Raw genomic sequence first — 12,409 nt, 5'->3', positions numbered from 1 at the left:
AACAGCATATATACCTCTGAACCCTTAAGGAGAGGTACAGCCGGGATAGTGGGTGACAGAAGGGAGGTGTGAGATACCCCTCCAGTAAATCTGAAACCAGCTCAGCTGGGGACTGAACCTGCCAAAGCAGGAGATAGAGCCAGCTCCTACTTAGCTGCTTGCAAGAAACAGAGATGAGGACCAAAGCACTACCTGTACTGGGCCACAAGGAAAACAGGTAGAAACCATAAATTAAGCAAAGGGAGGGACCTGATCCCAGCCACTCCATCAAGAATTGTGGCAGAGCAGCAGCATCTCAAAGGTACCAGATCTCAAACTATACTACAAAGCAGTTATTATCAAAACTATTCAGCACTGATTAAAAAGTAGAAATGTTGGTCAGTAAAACAAATTAGATTAAGCAAGACACAGAAGCATATAGTTGTATAGGGTTTGATAAACGCAAGGAAACCAACTAAGGACTTTCTAGTTAATAAAACCTGGGAAAACTGGAAAGCAGTCTGGCAGAAATGAGACCAGCATCACACGATATGCCACAGTAGGCTCCAAGTGGACACATGACCTAGAAATGAAAGGTCACAGAGTAAACAAATTAGAGGAGCAGGAAGGAAATACCTTTCATAGTTGTGAATGGAGGAGAGTTTTTGACCAAACAAGGTATTGAGAGGATCACAGAAGATACAAAGGAAAATTTGATTACATAGAAGGGAAAACTACATAAAACTATACATATATAAAATCAGTACTGCTAGAATTAGACGAGAAACAGCTGGAGGAAAAATCTTTGTAGCAAATTTCCCTGATAAAGGTCTGATATATGAGATATACAGGGAATTGATGCAAACATAAGAACAGGAGCCATTTCTCAATGGATAAAATGGTCAAAGGATATAAACAGCCAATTTTCAAAGCAACTGCAATATAGAAAAATTGCTCCAAAGCACTGATAAGAGAAATACAAATTAAAATAACTTTGGGGTTCCATCTCACTCTGCAGTGTTGTGAGGCTCAAATGATATATAATGGATATTATTATTGTATTATTATGTAATAGATATAATATATATCCAATTATATTATTATATGATGGATTTAAAGCATTTTGCAAATCTTAAAACCCTATGTAAATGCCAGTTATCATCATCATCATCATTATGCTTATTATTACCTTCAATCTTGTAATGACTTCATTCCCTGAGTCTTCTATTTTACTCCTGCTGAGCTCAAGCAATGTTTATAGAGCAGTGCAAAGGTGTTCTGGCAAATATTTAACCATCAGGTTCTCAGGTGGGGAGGAGGGAGGGAAGGAAAGAGGAAATGTATACAATTAAGTCTAATCTGCATTATTAACAGTTTCCTAAGTTTAGATAATCAATAAAATAATAAATCAAGTCCTAATTTGTAGTGATTTCTGAGGTAGAAATTCTCACATTGAAAATTTAGCAATGATTGAACATGTTAGAGTTGACTGCAGCACACCCCCAAGTCTTCACTGCCTAATCCCATCAGATTGGTAAAGATGACAAAAAAGAAAAATGATGATTGTTGGAGGGGTTATGGGAGGACAGAAACATTAATGACATCAGCAATTTGGAACTATAACCAAAATGTTACTCTGAACTGTTCATATCCTTTGACCCTATAATACCAACATGCCCCAACCAGGGCAGTTTATTGGAATGACAATAGGAACTATGATATTCCTAGTGAACTTATGACGTAATGAGGATGAGACTGACACTTGTATATAAAAAGGATAGTGAAAGGATATGGATAAGATTAAGGAACGGTAAGTAGTCTGGGATGGGCCGGGTGCATCAGAGAAAGGACAACAAGTAGGCTAATTAGATGATCTAACTGAGATTAAGGAGTGGTCTGGAGTGGGCCAAGATCACAGCGAAAGGATGTCAAATAGGCTAATTAGATGAAATGGGTGGGCTGAGGTGGGCCAGTTGTTGTGGGCAAGATGCCAGTGATTTGGGCTGCTGAAATGTATGAGAAAATTCAGGGTCCAGGTCCCATCACCCCATCAGAGTCAGAAGGACCTGAGTTCAAATTCAGCCACTTACTAGCTGTGGGACTCTGAGCAAGTCATGTAACTCTGATTGCCTTGTAAAAAAAGAAAAAGAAAGAAAAGAAAAGAAAACTAATGAAGAAGGATGCTTTCCACCTCTTAACAGAGAGGAATGGAACAAGGGTGCAGAATGAAATATACATTTTCAGATACAGCCAATGTGTGAATTTGTTTATTGTCTATATAGACAAGTAGGTGGCACAGTGGATAGAATCCTGGATTAGGTGTGAGGAAGACCTGTCTCAAACACTTATTTAGCCATGTGACTACAAGTTGCCAGACCTCTCTCAGCTTCAGTCTCCCTGATTTGTAAAGTGAGGATAATAGTAGCACTTATTTCACAGTGTTGCTATGAGATAAAATAAGATAGTATTAGTAAAATTCATTATAATCCTTAAAGTGCCATGTAAATGCTAGCTATATATATATATTTACATGTATACATAAACACACACACATGCATATCGATATCTATATCTATATATATCACTTTTTTTGCTATGAGGGAAGGTGGAAGGAGCCAGTATGGTGGGGTGAAATAATGGTGCAGAAAAGAATGAATAACATAAATGAATCATTAAAAAATACAGACGAGAACAAAAGGAGGTTCAAGAGGGAACATAAACAAGCAGAGAGGTTTTGTTATTATTGTGTTAAATTTAATATACATAAAAAACCCAAACTCCATAACAAAAGCTCACAATTTCATAAACAAATCCTCTTTTTCTTAGTATATTGAAATATTAATGTATAATCTTAATAAAAAAAGGATTTTTTTAAAAAAATCACATAAATTGACTTCAATGACTTCTATTTTTAAGTCCAGGGATGATAGAGGGATTATAATAGTCCTGCAGAAGTAGACATCAGTTATCCTGCTATTCCTCTATTCTGATTGTCAGTGCCCTCTAGAGACACCTGCTACTGTGGGACTTACTCCAAAGGAGACAAGGGGTGACAAAGACAACTTTGAGACCTGATCAGGGAACGATCAACAACCTTCTCACCATTTTCAGTCATTGATTTTTCTGTCTTTAATATCCCTCACTAGCTTGGTAACTAACAAGAACTCCAACCCTTCTATGACTGTGCTAGCTAATATGTAGTCCCTGATGACCCAGCTGTTCTGGCCCAGCCACTGTCTGAGTCTGAGGCTGCATCCCTCAGAATGAACTATGTTTTGAGCTGCAGCCTCATCCAGGCGCAGGGTGCCAAAGCCACACTGAGAGTTGATGATGGTTCCATTTTCCCAGGGGTTGATACAGCAAGAAGCAGGAAGACCACAGGCTTGGACTCCTGGGGAGCTGCAATTAAAGTATCTGAAAAGAAAGGGAAGAAAAGACAAATATGGATCCAGAAGATAACAAGGGAATTTTCATCAATCCCACAAAAGTAACATCTAGGACAAGGGATTTTAGCTAGCAGGGATACAAGGTGTCATCTAGCCCAATACTCATCCTAAAGATGAGGAAGTTAATAGTGAGAGAAAAGTGCCTTGTCAAGATAACGTTGTTTTTGTTGTTTAGTCATTTTCAGTTGTGTTGGAATCTCTGTGACCCTGTTTGGGGGTTTTCTTGGCAAAGATACTGGAGTGGTCTGCCATTTCCTTCTCTAGTTCATTTTACAGATGAGGAAATTGAGGCAAACAGGGTGAAGTGACTTGCCCACAGTCACACAGCTAGTGTCTGAGGTCAGAACTGAACTCAGGAAGATGAATCTTCTGACTCTAGCTAGACCTGGCACTCTACCTCCTCTGCTCCCAGCTGCCCTGTCAAAGTCATAAACCTAATAAATAGAAGAGCCAAAATAAGAATCCAGCTCTCCTGGCTCAAAATCCAGCATTTTTCCCACTCTATCACAAAGCTTCTCTGCAGACATTTATATAAAATGTACTTTCTCCCTGTAGCTTCAAAAACATTATAGCCAGTGATATGATATAATCTAAGAATATATGTATGTAGGTACTGCTCATGCTAATTATTGTGAATATATTTAAATTGCAGAATGTGAGCCAGTGTTTCTAGAAAATGAATGAAGAGCTGATTGAGTATGTCTGGAACATTTACTAGGGTATGAATTATATCTGCTTCTAAATAGGGGTGGACAACTGAGCTTGAAAGAAGAAGAAGTCACCTTGAGCATAGCATTGGATTTCATGACACTATCCCAGTCAATAATGAGACAAAAACAAGCTTTAGAAAAGTGGTTCTTAACTTGCAGACCATCGACTCTTGATAATAATTCCATGTGGAATTATTTTGAGGGTAGCCATATGCAAAATCGTAAATAAGCAAGCACACTTTTCATTAACTGAATAATGTCTCAAATATATACTGCATGTACAGGGAGGGCAGTGATTTGTATGCCTTCAGAAACGCAGGGAGAAGGGTATCACTATGCTCAGACTTTTCAATCTTGATAAGCAAAGTCCTTAGGTTATTTGTAAGGACCCAGGCTAGTGATCAGGGGCATGATGAGAGTTGAATGTACTCATGCCAACTCAAAAAGTAGATTGAGTTTAGAAAGTGTCAGTAAAGAGGAATAGAATACAGTTTAAAAATATCACTCCTCAACCTAGAAAACCTTCTAGCCCAGATGTGGGTCTGACTCACAAAAGGGCTAAACTAGACTCTGAGGCTATAAGCTAAAAGAACAAAGACCATTCCCTGTGAGAAAGAGCCTGTGTAATAATTACAATTCAGTAGAGAAGCAGTAGAGAGCATTCAAAGAAAAACCAGAAGACAGCTTTGCATCTGAGAAGATAATACAGCAGGGCATACCTGCAGCTTGTAGCACAGTTTTAAAAAAAAAAAGGCAGTTAAATGGTAGAATTAGAGGTAGGAAGGGGTTTCATCTGGAATGTAGCTGTTGGAGGATGAATTTCTTGATTACATATTCTATGCCCTCTCTTATAGAAATATCTATTTCCTGGCTACAAGTGTGTTCTTTGGTCATATATACTCCCTCTTCTGAATTAATGCTATAAGAATCTGTGGGTGAGTGTACCCTTGTGTTTAGGGGAAGATTCTCCTTATTATTCATTTTACCATGTGTTTAATTATATGCGTTTTGCTTTAAACCCATATAGCCTTTGTTTGGCATGGTAACCAGTGGGATTTGTGAGTTGTGTCTTTGATGTGAAGTATACTTTGTATAGGAAGTAGTTTTCATAGGGCTTGGATCTGAAGGGGACTAAGTTGGATATGTATTATTATGTTTCAAATATATGTAAATTTTTTGGTTAATAAATGTGAATTCATTTATTATTATTAATAGTTAAATTCATATAGTTCTTTAAAGTGTGTAAAGCATACTATTCATCTATCTATATTATCTCATTTGCTCATCATAACAACCCTAAGGCTAGATGCTGTATCTTTATTTTCCTAAGACTGAGTGGGTGAAGTGATTTGCCCAGGGTAATATAGCCAATATAACAGAAGCAGAACCTGAACCTAGTTCTCATTGATTCTGAGGCTGGCATTCTATCCATTATTCCATACTGCCTCTCCAAAAGTTACCTGTAAATAACTTTGAAAGTTTTGTATAATTTTCTAGGAGTGGATTTTTAAATTAGGCTATATTTAGGGGCAGCTAGGTAGCGAAGTAGATAGAGCACCAGTCCTGGGGTCATGAAGACTTGAGTTCAAATGTGAGCTCAGACATTTACTAGATGGGGGACCCTGGACAAGTCACTTAATCCTAATTGACTCCCAAAACAAAAATTATGCCATACTTGCTCTAATATTAAAGTTAGTTTGTGTACCCTGGGCATACATTCAATGTTTAAAGGGCAAAGTGTTATGCTGTATCTCAAGGCAGAGGTGGGGGGGGTGGTGCCAGCCTGATCTGAAAAATTGCCCCAGATAATTATCTTCAAAATATATCCTCTGCTTAGAGGCTTGGTTATGACACTTAATAATCCTATGATTATGGGCTGAAATTAATCCTGCTTATACTACCTGCTTGAGTGTAGTTGTGAAGAAAGTATTTTATAAATTTTAAATCACTGTATAAGTATAAATTCTCATTTTCATTGTTGTTATTGTAATTGCTGCCATTATTATTAAAGACTTACCAACCATACCCAGGTAACTCACTTCAGCATGCCTTCATGTTAGGGAAACTGAGCATGCTTGAAAGGTCCCTCACATTGCTATCATCTTTATCATCATTAATTTCTGTTAACTACGTTTGCTCTTCCTTATTAAATATACACCTCTTTGAAGCCAGGTCCTGTGTCTTATCTTTGTAGGCAGAGGAGAAAACAATTTTGGAATGGACAGGGTATTCAGGACAAAAGTCACCAGCTCCACCCTCTAGTCTTGAAAAGCAAAGTTCCTGGGTAATTTACATCAGGCCAGTGTTAGCAACCAGGTGCAGGATCCAAATGATAGGAATTTTCACATTCACCCTCAATCAAGTAGCAGGTACAACTCCAGTGGGAGTAAGACAAAGCAGCTCAAAAGACAGGCATCCTAAGAGCTTTTGCAGGGAGTGTCTATGGGTATGACTCACAGAAGGGATAGAAGAACAACGAGGCACCCGGTTAGCCACATACAAAGAATGATGGTGACTTCTCTCCAGCGAAGAGGCACCGTAACTTCAGTTCAGGAGAAAACCAGAAAACATCAACAGTTCAGCAGAAAACCACCATTGTAGAACTAGTAGATGGGAGCATAGTGGAGAAAATAGCCCAGAAAGTGATATCAGCGCTTTGTGACTCAGTGGAGAGGGCAGCAGACCATCGGATACCATCGCTGCACCAGCAGTTTTTCAGGAAGGCAGCAAGAAAGAGGCCTAGCTTTGGAGGCAGAGGAAGGTTCTAGCTAAGGTACAGCTGTAGAAGAAGAAGCAAAGCTGCCTGCCCTGTTTTTCTAAGCGTGTTTATTCTATCAGCCGTATGTGCTCCCTACACACATTCTTTCACCAAAGTTGTGGGAGTCTATGGGAGAATATCCCCTTGTGTCTATAGGGGTAGGAAGGAATTTTCCAAGCTATGCTACTTAATCAAATGCCTTTTGCTTTAAATTAATGTATATTTTGGTTTGGTCTGATGAAAGAGAAGCATCAGTGAGGGAATGTGAGTTGTAGTTTTGAATAGACACTGACTCTAAGTACACTTTGAACCTGGGATAGATTTCATGGGACCCATATTGGAGGTTGTATCTGACACACCTCATGAAAGGAATTCACTGAAAACTTGTTTACTTACAAATTCAATTTCCAGTCCTGGTAGGACACTACCCCACAGCACTGTAGGCCCAATTGGATTTCATCCAAGAGAAAACGCAGGTCTGAATCATCTTGGTAGCGAGTAATGGCCACTAGCATTGTTCTGTCCAGTATCTCCTGGAGTTGGTCCCATAAAGCATATATCAGGATTCCTGCCAATGTCTCTAGAATCAAGAAAGTGAAGATCCCCCCAGCAAAGAACCAAAGAAGGCAAATGTTCTCACAGAGCGCTCCTATGCAGCCGGCTAGGGATACAATGCTGACTATCAGCCCCACCATCACAAACAGCAACATTGGGTCAGTACCCAGATGTGGCAACTGCTCACTCTGCAGTGACTCCTTATCTATTAACCCCCACAGTCCAACCACTAATGTCAGTAAACCAAGAAGAGAGAAAAGGAAGTTGAGGAGGAAGATCAAATACTTGATGCAGCTGCTCCAAAAATTAAGAGGAAGAGGAAGGCCTTCTTGGAGAGCCAGGATGGAGTGCCACTTATTACCTCGAGAGAGGCAATGCCAACCAGAGGGTCCTGCATTATGTTCCTTTGGAATTGGTTCCAGGACTCTTACAGTATAGTTGCAAGACAGTGATGGTGGCCCATCACACCCAGCTTCCTAGACAGGGAGGAAATACAGTAAAACCTTATTAGGAACTTGATTCCATTAATTTAGAATTTACGATGAGTAGGACAAAGGCTGGAATGAAGTTTGCTTTTGCAATTATCTAAGAAAGAAGGGCAGCTAGGTGGCACAGTGAATAGATATAGCTCTAGAGTCAAGAAAACTTATCTTTCTGAGTTCAAATCTAGCCTAAGACACTTGCTACTGGTGGAATTCCATGTCACTTAATCCTGTTTGCCACAGTTTCATCATCTGTAAAATGAACTGGAGAAGGAAATGGTGAACCACTCCTGCATTTTTGCCAAGAAAATCCCAAATGGAGTAATGAAGAGAAGGATACGACTGGACGACAATAACAAAGAAAGAAGAGTTGGCTAAGTAAGACAATGGTGCAAATAAGAGTCCGGAGAAGAGTGTTCAAGCAGATAAAGGTAAATGAAATGTTGGAAGTTTCTTTCCTGAATCAGTTTCTAGCTCAAGAGCTGAGGGTATTTTCATTTGTTTTCAACTGACCAGGCTTAGGATGCTTCATGAAGATTAAAAGAATGTATTAGACACTAAAATCAACCCTCTATCCAGAGCTCTATGTAAAGCACTTAAAAGGAAATACAAATAAAATGATAGCTCTCTCAATGGAAAGGATCTAATTAAACCCCCTCATATTATAGGCAAGGGAACTGAGGCCCAGAGATGATTTTTGTCTTGAATTTTTTAAATTAATAAGAAACTATTTTTTCTCCCCTCTCTACTTCAGAAACAAACAAACCCTCATAACAAATATACATACTCAAACAAAACAAATTACTGCATTGGCCATGTCCAAAAAGTACGTTTTAGTCTACACTCTGAGTCTGTCACTTCTCTGTCTGCAGGCAGGTGGCATGTTTCATCATTGGTCTTCTGGAATAATGATTCATTGTTTCATTGATCACAGTTCTTATGTCTTTCAAAATTGTTTGTCTCTACAGTATGTTGTTATTGTACGTCATTCTTCTGATTGTACTCCCTTTACTCTGCATCAGTTCAACAAGTCTTCCAAATATTCTCCGAAACCACCCCTTTCCTCATTTTTTACAACGCAGTAGAATTCCATTACATTCATATGCCATAATTTATTCAGCCATTCTTCAGCTGATGGGCATCTCCTTAGTTTTCAATTCTTTGCCAGTTGATTTTTGTATTTTAATATTTGTGCAATATATTATATGATTGTTTAAGTTAAATTGTAATCCAGACAACAAGACGCAAAGCCACTTGATAGGCAAGCATTGAAGCTGAGGCATTCCATGTTGGCATTTGCAGCCAAGGCATCTGCAGGCTTAAGAGCTATGTAGTGGCCTTTGGGAAAACTACAGCTTCTTAGAAAGCGGCTATTTATTGGTTTATATTCTGAGAGACTAAAGGGACTACTACAGGGCAGTAGCTTGAGTAGAGTGCTACCTGGTGGCTAATTTGGACAATGCACCCAATTGATTAAAATCCTTTGGTTGGATAATTAACTCAGTGAAATACCATCTCTCAGCATGTTTAAGAGAGGTAGCACTATTCTAGGTAAGCATCATTCCCAGAATGGCTAAACTAATTCACAGCTCCACATCGAGAAGACATATACTATATTTACAAACAACACACTGGACAATCAGTATGGGCCTACATGTCCTGTATTTCCTAGGACAATCCTGATTTCAGCACAGAAAGTAAATTTTCCAGAATGATATTGATTGCCTCTAGGAACCTACTTCCAGCCTCTTGATCCAACACTAGCTCAATGTGAACCCCAAACCTAGATCTGGAGTCAAGGCAGCCCCAAGTGCTTGCCTATCTCTCTGCCCCTCCATGGTCCACCACAATCTGGTGTATGGCCAGGTAAATGTGTCCCTGTAGGAGCTTGCCTTTTGATTCCCCAAGACTCACCACAACCAATCCTGACCATGAGCTAGCAGGCCTGGGTATATACCATCCCAACTTACCACCATCTAGGCCTGGGCAAGGACTAGAATCTGAGAAACTCAGCTCTCCCACACACACATATCCCAACAAAGACAATAGGGGACTGTAGGGGAAAGAACAGATGAAGATGAAATACCTTCCAACATGAAGTATCTTCATCCAATCCAGAATCGGAAAATAAAAAGATAACCAAGAGTCAACAGTGGCTAGAATAAGGATTATATGAGAGAAGACAGCCCAAATTATTCATATACAGACCCAAAGTCTTTGAGCTATGGGAGAGGGGATTACCAAGTTAAACATGAGTGAAAAGGAAAAACAAACCAACACAATGAAGTTTTATAGATTAAGCAAAGCCCAAGAGGCAAAGCCAGATAAAGAAAACAACTCCATAACAACTACTAATAAGCCCATAGAAGACAAAAAAAAATCCTGTCATAAGGACTATAAGAAGAGTGGCTAGAAGAAATAAAGCAAGAAATTAAAAAATGAACTTATAATTAATAAAAGCTATAGAGGAGAAATTGGAAGGAGTATAAATTGTTTTTAACAGAAGGTAGAAAACCTTACCCAAATAATGGTCTCCTGGAAAGATAGAATGGAACAATCAGAATTCAATAATTTCAGGAGACAAGAAATATTCAAACAAAGCCAAAGGACTGAAAAAAATTCAGCATTATATTATAAATATCATCATTTATAGTTATTTATAATATAATATTTATTTATATTTAGAGATATTATATAGTATTTGTATAATATATATTATTTTTTAAAAAAACAATTGAACTGGAAAGCAGCATGCTTGGGGGAAAACATTTAAGAATCATCAAACTCCCTGAAAATGATGATCAAGCAAAATGTGTGGATACCATATTTCAAGAAACCATAAAGGAAAATTGCCCTGAGAACACAAAGTTTTAAAAATGAATGTTAATTGTTTTTACATGTAGCTGGGGAAAATTCTAAATGACTAAATTAATAGTAAATTACTAATTTATAAATTCTAAATTACTAAGTAACTATTAAATAATGAATACTAAATTATTAAATAATAAATACTAAATTAAAAAATAAATAAAATAATACAATTTTTCAAAAGGGAAAAAACCTAATCCAAAGAGTTTAATAAGAGTCTAAAAAAAAAAAATAGAAAATTGTCCTGATCTACTAGAACCAGAGGACAAAGTAAAAATAGAAAGACTTTTACTGACTTTATGGTAGCGACCCCAAATTCAAGACATCCAGGAATATAACAGCCAAAACAGAGGGCTTATAAACAAACAATAATTTAGTTTGGAAGTTCTTGTTAAATTCTTTATATAATTCTCTATCTCCTCCTCTTCTGTAGAACAAGCAGCAGATAAATGGCAGTTATTTTCATAGTGGTCTTTTTGCTTGTGAGTTGATGTTTACTTTGTGGTAAGCGCTGTTCTAGGTGCTGGAAATGCAGATACAAAAGCAAACATAATACCTGCCCAGGGACAACACACGTTGATGACTGGTGGCCAGCGAAGGACCCTTTCACCAGGAGAGTTGCATGGATGGTGAATGTGACCACAGTGAAGTAGTCTGAGGGGAGGAACAAAGACTGGGAAGGCATTTGGCCTGTCTTTGGAGAGGATGGTTAGGTAGAAAGGAGTTAAGCAAGGTGTAGCTGGGGCTTCCTCAGGTAGTGAAATAGTGGTCTGAGAGAAGCAAGCAATCAATATTCAAGAGATAAGTTCTACAGACCGGAGTTCTGGAGAAGAGACTTTGGAATCTCCAGGGCATAGTCCTTGAAAAGGTATCAAGGCAATTGGCAAGATTGGGGAAGAGATATCGAAGAAAATGGAGTGAGGTGAAACTTGGCTGGGTTTTTTCATGTTTAGCTCATCATGAACACTGCAGTTCAATGAACAATCATCCCCCCAAATACTGGATTTTTGTTGCCTTTGGTTGAATGATGGAACTAATTCAAGCAATTCCTTTGCTTTTCCAAAAGAAACCTATAAACCATCATTCCATTTAGTTTTAGTTTCCTTTTATCTTCGTTTCATTTATTGTGAGAACAAGCATCTTTATTGATGTGTTTCACATCTAATAATCAATTTCTTGGTTGCTAGACAAAGTTCTCTTGTTTAGAATACAGATAGTTAAATTAATGTCTATAGATGTCCTAAAAACTTCAATTATTAAAATTCTCTGCTCCATTTTCTGTCATTCCAAGACTATCATTGTGCAAGTGAAAGGGAGCTATACGCTACTGATCTCAAATTATGTTATAAAGCAGTCATCACAATTAGTATGTGATGAAAAATGGAAAAGTAAATTTGATAAGCAAAAATTTCATAAGTTAATATATTATATGCTACAGTTTAGTTTCAATAAACCAGTGATGCAAACTGCTGGAGAAGAAAGAAAAACTTTTAAAAAAAAGTTTTTTTTCTCCTCTTCTTCAAGTGCATAACAAGAAGAAACTTTTCATAACAAATTTTCTTGTTCAAGAGAAGCTAATTCCTTCACACTGGCCATGAAGGAATATGAAAT

General features: G+C 38.0%; 1 protein-coding gene across 1 annotated transcript; it reads right to left on the bottom strand.

The window, feature by feature from the left end:
- Window positions 1-2,764: 2,764 nt before the first annotated feature.
- On the bottom strand, window positions 2,765-11,483 carry TSPAN10 (tetraspanin 10). Its single transcript, XM_072638128.1, has 3 exons — window positions 11,355-11,483; window positions 7,290-7,924; window positions 2,765-3,393 (listed from the first exon to the last, which is right to left on the bottom strand). Exons 1-3 carry the CDS (start codon window positions 11,481-11,483, stop codon window positions 3,087-3,089), a joined length of 1,071 nt encoding a protein of 356 aa, XP_072494229.1. The 3' UTR covers window positions 2,765-3,086.
- Window positions 11,484-12,409: the final 926 nt, after the last annotated feature.

The sequence above is a fragment of the Notamacropus eugenii genome, chromosome 2, assembly GCF_028372415.1.
Source record: "Notamacropus eugenii isolate mMacEug1 chromosome 2, mMacEug1.pri_v2, whole genome shotgun sequence".
Classification (NCBI taxonomy): Eukaryota; Metazoa; Chordata; class Mammalia; order Diprotodontia; family Macropodidae; genus Notamacropus; species Notamacropus eugenii.
This window is presented reverse-complemented; position numbering and strand designations above follow the sequence as displayed.

Excerpts from the sequence above, each read along its gene's own strand:
- TSPAN10 (XM_072638128.1), bottom strand. The coding sequence starts at position 11,483 with ATGCCTTCCCAGTCTTTGTTCCTCCCCTCAGACTACTTCACTGTGGTC. Across the intron at positions 7,925-11,354 it reads CGTGTGTTGTCCCTGGGCAG|GAAGCTGGGTGTGATGGGCC; the intron begins GTATTATGTTTG and ends CTCCCTGTCTAG. Across the intron at positions 3,394-7,289 it reads CAGGACTGGAAATTGAATTT|ATACTTTAATTGCAGCTCCC; the intron begins GTAAGTAAACAA and ends CTTTCTTTTCAG.